At 44.4% G+C, this 17,015-nt stretch overlaps 1 protein-coding gene across 1 annotated transcript in view; it reads right to left on the bottom strand.

Annotated features, from left to right (window-relative positions):
- Positions 1 to 3,242: 3,242 nt before the first annotated feature.
- Positions 3,243 to 17,015, bottom strand: part of LOC109113043 (DNA damage-binding protein 1) — a 29,042-nt gene continuing 15,269 nt past the window's right edge. Inside the window, exons 13-27 of the mRNA XM_042774806.1 lie at positions 16,816 to 16,994; positions 11,701 to 11,864; positions 10,604 to 10,711; positions 9,505 to 9,712; positions 9,313 to 9,408; positions 8,704 to 8,815; positions 8,483 to 8,606; positions 6,858 to 7,022; positions 6,385 to 6,479; positions 6,142 to 6,312; positions 5,937 to 6,046; positions 5,495 to 5,664; positions 4,494 to 4,596; positions 4,264 to 4,387; positions 3,243 to 3,576 (exon numbers count right to left, since the gene is read on the bottom strand). Of these exons, the coding sequence (XP_042630740.1) occupies positions 3,493 to 3,576; positions 4,264 to 4,387; positions 4,494 to 4,596; positions 5,495 to 5,664; positions 5,937 to 6,046; positions 6,142 to 6,312; positions 6,385 to 6,479; positions 6,858 to 7,022; positions 8,483 to 8,606; positions 8,704 to 8,815; positions 9,313 to 9,408; positions 9,505 to 9,712; positions 10,604 to 10,711; positions 11,701 to 11,864; positions 16,816 to 16,994 (2,013 nt within the window). The 3' untranslated portion in view covers positions 3,243 to 3,492. The remainder of the gene's footprint in view (positions 3,577 to 4,263; positions 4,388 to 4,493; positions 4,597 to 5,494; positions 5,665 to 5,936; positions 6,047 to 6,141; positions 6,313 to 6,384; positions 6,480 to 6,857; positions 7,023 to 8,482; positions 8,607 to 8,703; positions 8,816 to 9,312; positions 9,409 to 9,504; positions 9,713 to 10,603; positions 10,712 to 11,700; positions 11,865 to 16,815; positions 16,995 to 17,015) is intronic.

Raw genomic sequence — 17,015 nt, 5'->3', positions numbered from 1 at the left:
AGACAGAAACACCGGGGGGTTAGACTGAGCCAAAATGGCAGAACTGTGAATTCGTAACATGTGCCTTGGTAGGCGAAACGAAGAAAATTCCTGTGGCGGATAAATGCTTATATGGAAGAAAGCATCTTTCAGGTCGACCGATGTGAACCAGTCGTTCTGTTTTATGGTGCGGGCAAGCGAGCCATGAGTCAGCATTCTGAAATTGTATTTCCTCAAATGTTTGTTCAACACATGAAGGTCCAAGATAGGGCGGAGAGAGCCGTCCTTTTTTGGGACCAGGAAATAACGAGAATAAAATCCCTGATTCATCAGACTGGGGGGCACCACCTGAATCGCTCCCTTGTTTAGGAGGGAGGATATTTCCTCTTTCAGTATGTGTGAGGCGTTCTCCTCCGTGTGTGAAGAGAGAACGCCGTTGAAATGTGGGGGTTTCATTGCAAACTGCAGTCTGTATCCCTGCATTATAGTACGCATCATCCACTCGGGAGCCGAGACAGTTTGCCAAGCCCATTCGTGACTCGCGAGTGTTCCCACCCGAGCCGCAGCGGAGCTGTGTAAGCACAGCTGGTTTACTTGTGATGCAATGGCGCCATCTAGTGAACACACGGGGCAACATGCAGGGGTTCAGACAGATTTCCTCTCTCCGCAGGGAGATGGACTCTTTATGTGTTTTTTTGTTTTTTGTGTGTTTTGTGTTGGGGAAACACTGGGGCCGAAGCCTTTATTGATTGGGTGAGGGGAACAGAGTGTATGCGGTGTGGTGACACTGCTTTTGCACTTTTCCTCACAACAGACCCCCTGAACGTGAGGGGGGAACACACAACGTTCATTAAACACATGGGCTGGGCAGCCTCGAACGGAGAGGAACCGATCCATCCGTGGGAGTCCGAAGGGCTCGTGGCCCGTGAACGCAGACTCGATGCCTCCATCAACCGAACATCAGGCAGGCCGCTTACGTTTCGAGTCGATGGGGGTAGGGTTAGATGGTCTTCCAGCCGCGGCTGCGGCGGGAGTCGATTTTCCCCAGTGCTAAGCAGGCGGTGGGTTATTCTGCCATGGAGGGGGTTTGTTGCAGGGGCTTTCCTTGCCCTGGTGGAAATGTCGTCCCATGGCAGGACTGTTAGGCAAACGTGCAGGGGGTGCGTGCCGTGGGGCCGCCTTCCTAGGAAGGCATAACTTGAAGGCCTCGTCCTCCTTCTTTTTGTCTTCACACCGTTGTTGCATCAATGCAACGGCGGGGCCGAAGAGAGCCCGGCCGGGCTCCACCGACACGCCCGCGATGCGCCGCTTCTCACTGTCAGGAAGGCCTGACAGGTTAAGCCAGAGCGCGCGCTCTCCCAGCACAGAAAGCGCCATAGAGCGCCCGCAGGCTTGGACAGCCTGCCGAGCGTTACGGAGGACGAGGTCGTTAACCGTGAGGATCTCCTTCCACAAGGGTAGAGAAGGAGTTCCCTTTTCCAGCTGTTGCCCTAATTCGTCCAAAATCTCCGCCTGGTAAGCGGAGAGGAGAGATGAGACGTTCAGGGCCCTGACAGCCAAGGCCGAGGACTTGTATGCGGCCTGGTAAACTGAGGCAGAAAAGGGGGAGCGAGCAGCCCGCCCTGAGCGGGGTTAAGGTGCCTGGCGATGGAAGGCTCGATAGCATACCATTAACCAAAACCAAGCGCTGCCATATCCTTTACTTCAAGGCCCGTAAGGCCGTGTTTGAAGTCGAGCGGTTCGCTCCAATTGTGCCTCATGTGCTTAGCGCACACTGGAAGGACGGGGAAGAGTTGTTTCCTCGGACCGGGAGGAGGTCCCAACACTTTTCCGTCGTAAATATCCCTCTCCTGGTTGGTGGCGCTCTGTGGAGCCGGCCACTAAATGTTGAGGCGAGCGGGCGCTCGCTCACACACTTCCAGGAGGATGGACTGAGGCAGGGCTGCGTGGCCGCTAGCCTGGGGAACGGCAGAGGGTGGGATGGCCTCCTCGTCCTCTGAGACCCTGAGAAGGGCTGCATCATCCTCATCGCCGGAACCGGCCGGTTCGTCGGCGAGCATGAGGTTGCCCGCAAAGATGTCCTCTTCGGGGAATGCGGGATTGGGCTGGTCAGCCCAAACAAGTGAGGAGGAGCCCCGGGAGTCCCCCGGTAGCGCGTCGTCATCACCGTGTCCCCCATCTGAGTCAGAAAGCCCGAGCTCGGCGCACTGGGTCGCTGCAACTTTAAGACGGCGTCGTGAAAGCTTTTTGGGCAGCATAAGGCAATGACTGCAATTTTTCGGGTTCTCCAAGGCTTCTTGAGCATGTTTAAGGCCCAAGCAAACCACGCAGAACGGGTGAAGGTCCTTAGCGGTGATGAGCGCTCCACACGCGGCCGGGCAGGCCCGTGATAGGCTATTCCCCGGAGAAGCGGTAGGTTTAGAAAGCGACATACCGGAGAAGAACTCGGAAAAAATCCGTGGCGGGCAGCCTTGGATGGAGGAGCATTGGCCTGCGCTCTTTTGTCTGTCTAGCCAGACTTGGTGCAATTGGATGCTTCTGCAGAGGTCAGGTACGGATGCCCTTCCCATAGGTGGATCTCGAACACGAGATGATGAAAGAGAACCATCGTTAAAACTTAACCAAAATTAAAACTTCCCAAACCACGCAGCAGCACTTCTAACTAATGAATATCTTGACATTATATCTGTGCTTATCAACCCTGTTCCTGGAGAAACGCCAACAGCACACATTTTCCTAATTACTCTTCCTAATTAAGCAGACTAATTCAACTCATCTGCTCGTTATTAGAGACCTGAACAGGTGTAACTCATCTGTTTACTCAAACCTCTGCTTTGGCAACATGATGAAACAGACAGAGACACTCAGACTCTCTCTTATGACTTATATGAGGCCTTCTGGCCATCATTTATTTCCTGTCTACTGATGCACAATTCACCAGTCCTGGTTTGTCAGGGATTTTCCAGTTTCAAAACAAGCTACAATGACAAACTGCAAAAAAAAAAAAAAAAAAAAAAAAAATTCCAGATTCCTGCATCTCATACTCAAGTCATGCACACTCAAATCAATATTTCATGTCTAGTTATTTATTAATGAAGTAAGCAGTCATGTAATAATGTACAGTGTGTCTCTGAATTGAGCCTGTCTGGGTTTACTGCACAGTAGCCCTACACTCAGGAGAGTTACATGCATCTCTTCTGCATGTAATGTGCTGCTTTTATTGAAAGACCACACACACTTGATAAAACACAACAGGCCCAAAGTACCGAAGGAAACTTTATTAAAATAAACAACCAAACAGAGAGACATCACAATGACAAAAGCTTTACTAAAACTATTGCGGATCAGTGCTGGCAGAATCAGGATCGGCTCCTCCATCCAGCAGACAGTGATGATCTTAAGGACAAGCACATGAAGAGCTGAGCGCGGCTGAAGTGAAGCACACACACACACATGCTCGCGCTCGCTCTGATGTATCTATAGTTATGTACAGATGTGTGACGGTCGGCCGGATTAGTGGATCCGCGTCAGCTCCTCCACGATTTTAATCACCTCGTCCACCGTAGCCTCGCGCTTCATCCCGCTGCCGTCATCGATCTGCAACAAACACGTGCGAATGTGAAGACAAATGTAGCTTAAACAAGTATTCAGGAAAGCATTCGAGATGCTCTGCACCTGTGTGGAAATTAAGGCATCGAATGAATCACAACTCATATCAGCACAGCAGGGGACCGGGTATTTTTATTAAAACAGCTTTTTTGTTTAAATAATCTTTTAAATTAAAATGATAATCCTTTGGTGAACGTATCTTTAGCTCAGTGCTTCCCAGCCGTTTCTGGAGCCTGAAAGCATCTGAAGCCCATGATCGCATCACATCCTGTCGACTGACACACCTTCATCTGATGGACTTGTGAACAGTTTAAGTCCTGGACGTTCATATTTCGGCGTCAGGTGTGTTCTGAGATGCTCAATCAGAGAATTATAGACTCTACAAAGTGTACAGCAAAAAATTTGAACCCTACTCATCAAATTAGCTACATAAAAATCTATAAAGACAATCAAACTGACAAATATTCTGCAAGTGGAATTATTTTCCGGTCAGCGTGGCTCCAGAAAGAGCTCTGGGGAGCACCGCTTTAACTACATTAAAATGTATAATACGTATAATATGATGATGGAGGAGTGAGCTCAAGAATTCATCAGGAGCCATCGTTTACATCATCAGAGGAGCCATGAATGAACAGCAGGAAAGCAGGCGGTGAAGCAGTGATGAGAAGAGATCACCTGCAGTGTGCTGACCACCTCCTGCATCTTAGCACGACCCAAATCCAGGAAGCTCTCGATAAGATCTCCGTCAATGAATCCTGTGGCCTGCTCAGTCTTGCGCTCGGTGTGGAAGGACCTCCAGGTGGCGCTAGTCAAGGACTTCAACAGGTCAGAAGACAGAGTTTCTGCCAAAGAGTGTTAAATCACACACACACACACACACATCTGTGAGCGCTGCTGAAGGATATAAGCTGTGCTCGATCTTGCCGACGCTCTTGATGACCTTGTTGAGTCGGATCTGTAGATCCAGCAGTAAACTGTACCAGCCCTCCGACAGCGACGTCACCAAACCTCAAACAGAACAAACACAAGTAAACACACAACCAACATCACAGTAATGATATGAAGGTACGGTGTATTTCTCCGGAAATTCAACTGAATATAAATAAACAAACTTTAGATTCTTCAGAATGACCCTGATGTGAGTGCAGAAACGGCTCCACGGCTAACCACTAAACTTTCTTCACCTCACGCCTGACAGACAGCTCTTAATAACTTCTTCTTCCTATTTTGGAGAAGTTTGCACTTTACTCTGTTTCTTCCTCACTCTCACATGTAAATCAGTCCTCAGATACACAGAATCACTTAAAGATTCCCATCTCTGGTCCATGTCAACACGAGACAGGCACAACATTAGTAACGTCCCGATCCAGGGCACCACACCTCCGTTAACTTCAAATTCAAGGACTTTCCAGGTCCAATACGCTCAAATTCAAGGACTTAATGTGGGGACACATTTCAAGTGTGAATCAGGTTACAAGGTTTAAGTTTTTCTTGTCTCAGGGGTTTAACATTATCTTAACAAGCAAAGCATTTCAACATCAATTTCACGGTGTGTCTGAGGTACACGTAGTAGTTTCCTGAGCACCTGAACATCATGGCCATGTACAACACAAAGTACCTCACACGGGAAACCCTTAAGGTAATGCATAAATGCACATAACTAATACAAATCAAGCAAGCTAGCATGCATAGTTCATGAAGTGCTGGTGAAATCACACATTAGCGGACCGCAGGGAATAATATGGACTTTTTCCAGAAAACTTATTGCACAAAATAAATTCAAGCTCTTTCAAAATTTTTTTTTTTTTCTTTTCATATTCACAAACTTTCAAGGATTTCGAGACCCGAGGGAACCCTGCCAATCTCATGACTAACTGTGTTTGAGGTCAAGCAGCGTTAAGCTTACCGATCATGCCGTTGACTGTGCCGAACAGCACCGAGCCCTGTGTCGGGGTCGAGCTCTCGCCCAGATTCTGCAGCACCAGAGAACCGTGTGAAAACACGTTGACAAACTCTCCCAGATGAAACAGACCCACTTCCTGCAGGTGCTGCCGCTCCTCGTCTGTAGTCGCCGCACTGCAGGACACACACAATCACACAATCATTCACTTCCCTTAAGGTGCATCTCATTAGTGAAGAAAACAGGCCCTTTATCTGTTATCACAGTGTAGTGATGTACGAAGCACAGCTGCAGGGGTCACACTCAATACAAGCAGGTCAAGCTCTAGTTATCAACCGGATGTGGAATCTGTCGCCCTCATGAGAAACTCATTATCACTGGATTCCTACTGATCCTTCAGATGCCCAGTCCTTCCTCCAGACACATGAAACAATCCTCAATCCATTACCTGTCCTTCTGGCAGACGAACAGGTTGAAAGCGTTCTCCGCTCCGAGGAAGTTGTCATCATCCAGGATTTCAACAGCACTCATCCAGTTGGGATTGAAATCACGAGCAATCTAATGAAATGAAAACAGCGAGAGGAAATTAAGAACTGCTTTCTTACAACTAGAAACGAGTCATGAATCCCAGAATGCACAGCGGCAGCTGTCACCTCCTCGAAGCTGCCCTCCATGGATTTGTAGGCCAGCAGCAGCACGGAGCGCATCAGGTCCCCCACCAGGATGAAGTCCCCTTTAGTCTTCAGATACAGGGCCATGATGTTATTATAGTGATTGCACTCGGTCCTCAGCTCCTTCTCTGCCGTCCACTCGTACAGACGCACCTGTCGAGACACAGACGTCAGCGCCGCACAGGAAGCCCCTTACACTGAACAGCATGATGGGAGGAAACTCACGGTGCTGTTGATGCTGGCCAGCAGTTTGCCACTAAACTCCACCATGGAGTAAACCGCACCTTTAACCTCCTTCTCTGCCACCGTCTGCAGTTTGCCTGGAAACACAGAACACCAGGAACATGATTTACACAAACACAGGCACTTCTGTCATCTCATTTCTGAATGGAAATCCATTTTGTTTTGTGGGACATCAAGCAGTTTTATTTTATTATGAAATGGTCAAAGCTTGAAGAGACTTCTTAAGGCCGAACTGTGTTTCAGTTTTGACGAGCGCTAGACGTGCATACAGCTGCACTAATGATGAACTCTGCGTCACACACACTGGAAGCGTACTCTGGCATACACGTCAAAACCAAAGTAAACTCTGGACTTTATTCATAACTGAAAAAGTCACGATATTTGAAGAAACACTTTGTACTTTGAGCAACATTTTATAACTGTGGAAAATAATCAGGGGTGTGTCTGATGCCTACCGTCTGTATAGTGAAAGACGATGATGCGTCCCTGTTTAGGCTCCGCCTCCTCCGGATACACCATTGCCGTGCCGACGATGAAGTAGACCGCAGGATCCCTGCCCAGCTTACAGGACACCATACTCAGTGCATACTCGTTCTGCAGGAACTGATGCGCGTGCAGCACTGCAGGAGAGAGAGAGAGAGAGAGACAGCTTCACTCTTGGTATCACCAAAATTGAAAATGCCACAAACTACACATACCTCGGGCTGAAGATGAGTGCAACTGGTAAAAAGAGAGAAAGCGAGAAGGGCCTTTTATGCCATCAAAAAATCTATCCAAATTGAAATACCAATTCGAATCTGGCTCAAAATATTCCAATCAGTCATTGAACCTATTGCATTATATGGCAGTGAAGTGTGGGGTCCTCTCCTGAATCACGAATTTGAAAAATGGGACAAAAATCTGATTGAAGCCCTTCATGCTGAGTTCTGTAAGAGTCTCCTCAGAGTCCAGAGGAACACTACAAACAACGCATGCAGGGCAGAATTAGGCCAATACCCTCTACTAATGCACATTGAAAAACGAGCCATCAAATTTTGGAAACACCTAAAAATAAGTGACCCCAACTCTTACCATTTTAAAGCCCTTAAAAACCATGAAGTGAACCCTGAAAAAAGTCCCCTGATCCAGATGATCCTGAAGCTGCAGAAGCAAACTAACATGACTAACAACAGCCAGCATCAGGACTCTGAAATATCCATCCACACAATTTGGCCCAACCAAATAATAAAAGCACAAAAAGAAAATTATCTAAACTTATTGGACTGAAACAACAGAAAAACAAAGTAAACTTGAATGTTATTTGGCCCTAAATAGAGATTACACAACTGCAGAATATCTGAGTACAGTTAAAGACTGTAAATTAAGAAGACAGATGACGAGGTACAGACTGAGCAGTCATACTCTGACTATAGAGACGGGCAGATATCGACAGCACTGGCTGCCCAGAGAGAGCCGTATCTGCCCTTACTGTAATCACAGAGACACACTTCCTCACCAGCTGCTCTAACTATGAAGAAATTAGAAATAAATTTTATCCCAAATTTGAAATACTTTACCCTGACTTCAAAATGTTGAACAAGAAAACACAACTTCAGTATTTATTAGGTGAAAAACAAGACTGTATCTTACTAGCAGCAAGATACATTGATGCCTGTCACAAAAAGAGGGAGGAGTCAACAAATCAGTGATGCGCCTACACACACACACACACCACAAACACACACACACACACACACACACACACACACACACACCACACACGCACACCACACACCACATTGATAAAATTGTTTGTAGAATTGTAAAATGTTATTTGTTCTACTTTTTAAATGTATATACATGCATGTATATAGATTCTATGTAAACACTATTCACTATAAATACATAGAGATAGAGATAGATAGATAGATAGATAGAGAGAGAGAGAGAGAGAGATAGAAATATAGAGAGATAGATAGATAGATAGATAGATAGAGAGAGACACAGAGAGAGATAGAGAGAGAGATAGAGAGAGAGATAGAGAGAGAGCTTCAGACACCATGCCTATAGTCAGGCTCCAGCTGCCAGCGCTCACACTTACCCTCAAACGTGTGCTGATCCACCACCAGCAGACTGTGCACCTCCACCTCCTCTCCGAACGACGTCTCGTGAGGAGAAGTGCTGCTGGGAAACAGCTTACTGGAGCTGACGCTGCTGGAGAGTGCCTGAGCGCGCACACACACACACACACATCTCAGTGCATCTGCTTCATGAGGAGGAAGCTGAAGTGTTTATCTCTCACACACACACACACACACACACCTGTGTGCTGGCGCTGGGCCGCACTGCTGCTGTTGTCCCGCTGGCGTCCTGCATCTCTACTCTACTGGACAAAACTCCAAAACACTGAGACACCTCCTGATAGCAGATCCGCCTGCAACGACACACACCACCACTGAAGCACACGGAGTCTGCTGATTAATCACTAAGTATTCATGCTTCAGATGGCAATAGCCAATTTCGGTTTTATTTGGCCTTTACAATGTGTCATTAGATTAGGTGGATGTTTTTAAGAAGCTCCTGCTGATGACGCAGGCTACTAAATAAAACTGATGGGCTGGATTTATTAGAAATACAGTGGCACTGCAAAAAAACTACTTTAACATACGGTCATGTGTTTGTGACCCACATGATCTTAACAGTAAACGCTCCAATTCTAATGACATCATACTCAAGTATAGGAAGGGTGTGTGTGTGTGGTGAGCAAGAAACTAAGAGGCAGTGCTTTCACTCTCATAATTACACTATGACAGACAAGAAGCTTCATCTAATAAATGATTAACTGTGATTAATGGATTAGCGATTAATCATTGATATTCCTAGTTTAATGCGCTGATTTTCTTGAGAAGTCTTTCCAGGACACACACTCACTTGGGCGACTCGTAGAGAGGAACGGTTCGGATGTGGAGCTTCTGGATCTCATCGATAGTGCCGATGGTCAGAGTGCTGTTGTTGGCCAAAGCCAGACTGTAACAGAAGGAAGAGGACATCAGCATTCAGCTCCATCTTTGGGTCCAGACGTGTTTGCTGATAAGAACAGGCCTGATCTTTCTGGACTCGTACCTGTCGGGGTATCCCTCGGAGTTGAGCGGGCACATGTAGTTGACCTCCTTCAGGTTGACGTTAGAGAAGACCAGTTTGTGGTTGCTGGAGTAGATGACGGTGGGCCGGTCGGAGCAGGCGAACACGTTGGAGGTGGAGAGCGAGCGGAAGGTGCGCAGAACCGTGGGCTGAGTGCCCAGAGTCACCTTCTTACGCTCACTCAGAACACCTGCACAGAACCACACACAGGACTTTAAGATTAAAACTCTAGTATTTCTAACCAAATTTAAGACTCTTACTTTTGAATTAAATTCAAATTTTGCAACAAAACATATACATGTATAACTTCATTCAGTCTCTAGTATTTCTTACCCGAGTGAAAAGAGCTAGATCTGCCTGAAAACCTTGAAGCACTGTTTATTTTATTTGGTCTACTGTATTTATTTGTGCTATTGCTTGTAATTTGTTTATTTGTTCTTATTTTATTACTGATTGTTTACTTGTCTTTAATGATGTCTGAGCTGTATCAGTTTCTGCTCGGTATCAAAATTAGAATCAAGAATTGTGAAATTTCAACGGGTAACTAAAATGCTGGTATTATTCAAGGTTACAAGGATCAAAAACACCAAAAACAATTATTATTTTTGTTGCAGGGTCAGTGGAAAGCTCTGTAGAAAAAAAATCCCTGAATTCTGCTATAAACATTTTACCCCTTAGAATAATGTATGCTAATTAATCATTCACAAGGCCAGAAACATGCTAATAAAGTAAACAGTCCATTAGATTCCATGTTGACTATCCTCCCCAAAAGAACCGTGTGTGTGTGTGTGTGAGATAGAGCGTGTGTGTGGATAGAGCGTGTTGTGTGTGTGTGTGTGTGTGTGAGATAGAGCGTGTGTGTGTGTGTGTGTGTGAGATAGAGCGTGTGTGTGTGTGTGTGTGAGATAGAGCGTGTGTGTGAGCGTGTGTGTGAGCGTGTGTGTGTGTGTGTGTGTGTGTGTGTGAGAGAGAGCGTGTGTGCGTGTGTGTGTGTGTGTGTGTGTGTGTGTGTGAGAGAGAGAGCGAGAGCATGTGTGTGTGTGTTAGAGAGAGAGTGTGTGTGTGTGTGTGTTGCTCTCACCTGTCTGAATGTCCAGTCCGAAATAGAAAAGTGCCCCGTCTCCCAGCGCACACAGCAGGTAATGACTTCCCTCAAACGTGGTCATGAGGATGGAGCGAGGGATGATCTCTACAGGACACACGATCAACAGTCAGTGAGAGACATGTGACAGGAAATGACACGTTCTTCAGCTCAGCAAACACATTCATGCTTCAGAAGCTCTTCAGATTCATTCACCAAATGTTACGATCAACACTCAAACAACATGCTGTGAATCTATGATCTTATACAGGAGAGTACCAACATTATTCAGATACATGTTTATGTTATGCACATTTTAAGACCTACTTTATAACTAGCATTAACTCTGAGCACAGCAGAAATACATTTATACTGCACATTTCATGAACATCTGACGCTCAGGCTTCTCCAGACACCTCCATTCATTAATCTCAGACAGCACAGAGAAATATATTTCAATGAAAAGTGACAGTTAATTCAATTATTAATAAAAGCACGATCAATGTAGCTCAAGGGCTGTGGAGTGTAACTGTGCAGGAATAAGCTCTGCTCTGATCCGCCTCACTGGGACCACAGGATATAAAGTGTGCATTTATCAACCTTCTGATATACATCCTGATATTTTATTAAACACCTGATTTGATCATTTCAGTGTTTTCAGTGAGTGAACACTAGTGAGTGAACACTTGGTTTGCAATGATTTCTCTGTCTGGACGAACGTGACCTAGACAGACGTCTTTGAGCACAGAGACACGCTGAAAGAGACCTGAATACCTCCTCCATGCAGCGGCTTCAGAACGCAGGAACATTACCTTCAGATGAAGTGTCACGATGTAGGGATCTCACACCATCACACAATGTGTTTTTGTTTAATGTCTCAAAGATTTTAGTTGAGTTTGGGAAAAGTGCTTTATAAAAGATTCTTCTGCAAAGATGAACAAATAGAAATAAAGTGCAAAGGAAACAGAAAAAAGCATCTTCAAGCTTCTGTCTCTGGACAATGTGTTCCCACATCATGATCTGTGTGTGTGTCTCTAGTGCTGTGAACATGAGCGTCTGTGAGAGTGTGTGTCTCTGTGAGGGTCTCTGCATCTCACCTCCGCCCAGCATCTCTTTGTGCAGCGGGCTGAAGCAGGGTAACTTGAGCAGACGGGCCGAGATGTCAGTCCAGAGTCCCACAGCACAGATGCTGGATTCTCCTGCGCTCTCGCCCAGAGGAGTGATGTCCAGACACGCCACCTCATGCTCCATCTCTGTAGAGCTGCACCCCAAACACACACACACACACACCACGGTCATCGTAGTCATATCACGGCAGGCACACACACACGCACACGCACGCACACACACACAGCTGTTTAGCTTCAACCCCCATGAAAAATCAAGAAACCCCCAAAAAATGGTAAAAAAAAAAAAAAAAAAATACTATACCAAAATAAACAAAAACCAAAAAAAAAAAAAAAAATGGTAAAAAAAAAAAAAAAAAAACTTTGTGCAATTACATAATAGCCTACATTTGAAATAATCTATGAATCACACTGACAAATCCCTCAATGAATTCCGCTAAAAATATGCCACAATTATGCTGTACTCTTGCCTCGCGTTATCTTCATTTAATTTTAGGAGGTCATTAAAAAAAAAAAAAAAAAAAAAAAAAAAATAGAAGAGAACACACTCAACGTCAGCCAATGTTTATTTATTAAAATCAGCTGCGGAAATGCAGAACCATGAAAAATCAATCAATAGCTGACAGAATTCTTCATCTTCATATAACGTTAGCCATCATATTAAAACAAGACAAAAACATTAGGGAATTTTATCAAGGAATATAATTAAAACGGCTTCTAAAAACATGCTTCGTCATGTAAGCTATATCAGCTAAAAACAAAACGAACAAAAAGACAGACAGGACCTGAGGCGATTAGGGTTTCCATCCAAAGTTGCGAATTTAACTTATGCGCAAAATTGGAATATCATATAAAACATTTGTGAACAAGCATTGTTTCCATCAAATGCATCAAAGTCACTTTCTGTTAAACTGGCACTAAATATCAGTAAGAAAACTAGAAGAACTGAATATAATAATTTTCATACATGATAAATTACTTGCGCCTCAGAGCGATTAATGATGTCATTGCTTTCGGAGGCGGATGCATGCTGCTGTTTGGGAACGCAGTCGTGTAAGACATTACTCAGAAATACTTAGATGACAGACTTTGCTCAGGCCTTTCAGAACGACCGTAACAACATTTCAGATGCTGTGGAACAAGATCATGCAGTCTTCTGCTAGTCAAGTTATCCCGCCTCAGCGCAGAGTCAAATATGTTTTATATGCACTCAGAGGAATTTATTCACAAAATGCATTTCCATCTCCCATAACTCGCATGAATCCTTTTTCGCACAAATCAAACCACCTCAAGCGAGTGTAAAAACTTTTTTGCAAATTAAGGGATTTTTATTCGAAATTTGGCGTTTCCATCACTCGTTTCTCATTCGATTCTTCAAAATCGGGATCGCAGCGGCGGGTGGGGCTGTAGAGACTGACATTAGCTGGCTTTGGCTAGTCTCTAAGCTAGACAGCTACGTGCCTGTGATGAATATGATTACGCATCGCTCCAGTAGAGTTATTGTAAGACAATCTGACATCACACAGTTCACACAAAACTTTTCCGTTTCCTTCTAATTCAGAATAATCCCACACCTTGCTCGTCTTTCGTGTGGTCACTTCTGAGCTCGCCACAACTGACACGAAGAAAACTCATGCGAGGCATGAGGTACAAATTTAGTTTACGTCAATAATGTATTATTTTTCAAATGTTTTATTTTAACTTATGTAAAATGTTTTAAATTTAACAATGGGAATTTGATAGTAACATAAAATGATGGTAATTTGAATGATAATCATGTTTTTTTCTGTCGTGTAATTGATTATTGTTTTCAGTGTCGACTAGTAGGAGCTGTACCGTTTACTCTACTAGACCCACACTAGAGTGTGTGTGTCAGTGAGTGTTTTCAGAGTGTGCGTCAGTGAGTGTGTGCGTCAGTAAGTGAGTGAGTGTGTATGTCAGTGAGTGAGTGTGTCAGTGAGTGTGTGTCAGTAAGTGAGTGAGTGAGTGAGTGTGTGTGTGAGTGAGTGAGTGAGTGAGTGTGTGAGAAAGTGTGTGTGAGTGTGTGTGTGTATGTGAGTGAGTGAGTGAGTGTGCCAGTGAGTGTGTGTGTGTGTGTGTGTGTGTTGTGCGTGTGTGTATGTCAGTGAGTGAGTGTGTCAGTATGTCAGGGAGAGAGAGAGAGTGTGTGTGTGTGTGTGTCAGTGAGTGAGTGAGTGTGTGTGTGTCAGTGAGTGAGTGTGTGAGTGAGTGTGTGTGTGTGTGTGTGTGTGTGGTGTTATGTGTGTGAGAGTGTGTGTTTGTGTGTATGTCAGTGAGTGAGTGTGTGTATGTCAGTGGTGTGTTTATGAGTATGTCAGTGAGTGAGTGAGTGAGTGAGTGTGTGTGTGTGTGTGTCAGTGATTTGTGTGTGTCAGTGAGTGAGTGAGTGTGTGTGTGTGTGTGTGTGTGTGTGTGTGTGTGTGTGTGTGTGTGTGAGTGAGAGTGTCTGTCTGTGTGTCACAAAAAGTGAGTGAGTGAGTGTGTGTGTATGTGTGTGTGAGTGTGTTTGTGTGTATGTCAGTGAGTGAGAGAGTGAGTGAGTGTGTGAGAGTGTGTGTGTGTGTATGTCAGTGAGTGAGTGTGTCAGTAAATGTGAGTGTGTGTGTGTGTATGTATTAGGGGTTAGACAGACTAGTCGAGTAGTCGAGTGATCGACTACTTTAACCACTAGTCGTTATTGTCGGAAACAATCGACTACTCGAGCGTGCATTAACCATAATGCATGCACAGTTTGCCTACAACGCAAATTACAGAATTACAATATTGCGTGTAGATGTTACTTTCTATCACTTTCTCTATGTTATATGTAAAATAAAAATATGTAATTTAATAATTAGGGGTGTGCTCGAAGCCGAATACCTTATGTCACGTCACGTCACTTTCACTGTCACCTTATTCGGAATGGCATGATAATAGCTTCAAAAACGAATAACGGATAAGGAATAATTCTGTCTGAATATTTGGCTGAGGCTGGCACACTCTGCTGTTCGCTAGATAACAGTTGAGCCAGGGGATCAGCGCAATATTATACACAGACGTCTAAAGTCACGCAATAATGAATGTGTGAAGTGAATGAATATAAACTTTATGAACGAAAAGAGCACAAATCAAACACCGCATTGATGTTGCCTCTCCGTGCATCTCTCAAATCAGAGCTTGGCGAGAGTAATATCACATATTATAATACATCATACACGGTCTATTATTTGTATATACCCTGTATTTAAAAGGCAATGATTTAAACCATAGGCTACGAAATGATACATGAATGAATGGAATAACACAGCGCGCTCACCAATCAAACAGCCGCGGTGCGTGCCTCAGTCTCTCCAAAACCAAACCAGTTCTAAAACTAAAAAAAAAACCAATAATAAACTTAAATGCAGATAGATTTTCTATGTTTGCTTCTTTATCTTTTGCTGGTTTGCGTGGCATACGCACATTTGTTTAGTAAGTTCAAAAAGACTCTCTTTGAGAATTCTGCGTAATGAAAATGTGCGCCTTGAATTCATTCAGTCGCGTTCAAATGATCACTAAACGTTTGTCATGACGTCTCTACTTATATGATTCATTTATTTTTTACAAATTAATAATTATTTTATTTTAATGCAGCATATTTGTTCAGTGATAACTACGGAAAAAAAAGATAGTCATAACGGTCTTATCAAGTAACTGTACGACACCTGGTTTTATCCGAAAACAGATACTAATAATTTTGTGACTGTTACAGATACAAATACTGGCTGTTACATGAAAATTAAAATATGTGATGTCATAATTATAAAGTTTTGACAGTTAACATATGTTATGTAATTGTTGCATTATGCTATTAATTAATAAACGTTTATTGATAAAAAAAAAACTAGTTCATGTCTATTCATTTACAGTAGCATGAACCACGAGTAGTCGAGTAACTCGAGTATTTTTAAAATAAGTAATCGACTAGCAGAAATCAGTAGTCGTGCAACCCCTAGTATGTATGTCAGTGAGTGTGTGTGTGTGTGTATGTGTGTGTATGTCAGTGAGTGTGTGTGTGTGTGTGTGTGTGTGTGTATGTCAGTGAGTGAGTGAGTGTGTGTGTGTATGTGAGTGTGTTTGTGTGTATGTCAGTGAGTGAGAGAGTGAGTGTGTGTGTATGTGTGTATGTCAGTGAGTGAGTGAGTGAGTGTGTGTGTGTATGTCAGTGAGTGAGTGTGTGTGTGTATGTCAGTGAGTGAGTGTGTGTGTGTGTGTATGTCAGTGAGTGAGTGTGTGTGTGTGTGTGTGTATGTCAGTGAGTGAGTGTGATGAGTCAGTGAGTGTGTGTGTGTGTGTGTGTGTGTGTGTGAGTGTGTGTCCTCATGTATCTCAGTGAGTGAGTGTGTGTGTGTATGTCAGTGAGTGAGTGTGTGTGTGTATGTGTGAGTGAATGTGTGTGTGTGTCAGTGAGTGAGTGAGTGTGTGGGTGTGTCAGTGAGTGAGTGTGTGAGTGTGAGTGTGTGTGTATATATGTGTGTGTGTGTGTGTGTGAGTGTGTGTGTGTATGTCAGTGAGTGAGTGTGTGTGTGTGTGTATGTCAGTGAGTGAATGAGTGTGTGTGTGTATGTCAGTGAGTGAGTGAGTGAGTGAGTGTGTGTGTGTGTGTGTATGTCAGTGAGTGAGTGTGTGTGTGTATGTCAGTGAGTGAGTGTGTGTGTGTATGTCAGTGAGTGAGTGAGTGTGTGTCAGTGAGTGAGTGTGTGTGATGTGTGTGTGTGGTGTGTGTGTATGTCAGTGAGTGTGTGTGTGTGTCTCAGTGTGTATTCAGTGAGTGTGTGTGTGTGTGTCAGTGAGTGAGTGAGTGTGTGTCAGTGAGTGGCGAGTGTGTGTGTGTGTATGTCAGTGAGTGAGTGTGCGTGCGTGTTGATGTCAGTGAGTGAGTGTGTGTGTGTATGTCAGTGAGTGAGTGTGTGTGTGTATGTCAGTGAGTGAGTGTGCGTGTGTGTATGTCAGTGAGTGAGTGTGTGTGTGTATGTCAGTGAGTGAGTGTGTGTGTGTATGTCAGTGAGTGAGTGTGTGTGTGTGCGTGTGTGTGTATGTGAGTACCTGATCTGTTTGAGTTCTCCTGTGAGTATCTGAAGGTAATACAGCACTCGACCCACAGCCAGAACCACCTGAGTGCTGTTGCAGGACGCCACGCTGATGTTCCTGCCCTGAGGCTCCTTCCACTCGCTCACCAGAGCCTTGCTGTCCTGAGTGACCAGCCTCACAGACACCGACGTGATCTGAACACACACACACGTGAA

The sequence above is a fragment of the Cyprinus carpio genome, chromosome A18 (genome assembly GCF_018340385.1).
Source record: "Cyprinus carpio isolate SPL01 chromosome A18, ASM1834038v1, whole genome shotgun sequence".
In the NCBI taxonomy this organism is placed as follows: domain Eukaryota; kingdom Metazoa; phylum Chordata; class Actinopteri; order Cypriniformes; family Cyprinidae; genus Cyprinus; species Cyprinus carpio.
This window is presented reverse-complemented; position numbering and strand designations above follow the sequence as displayed.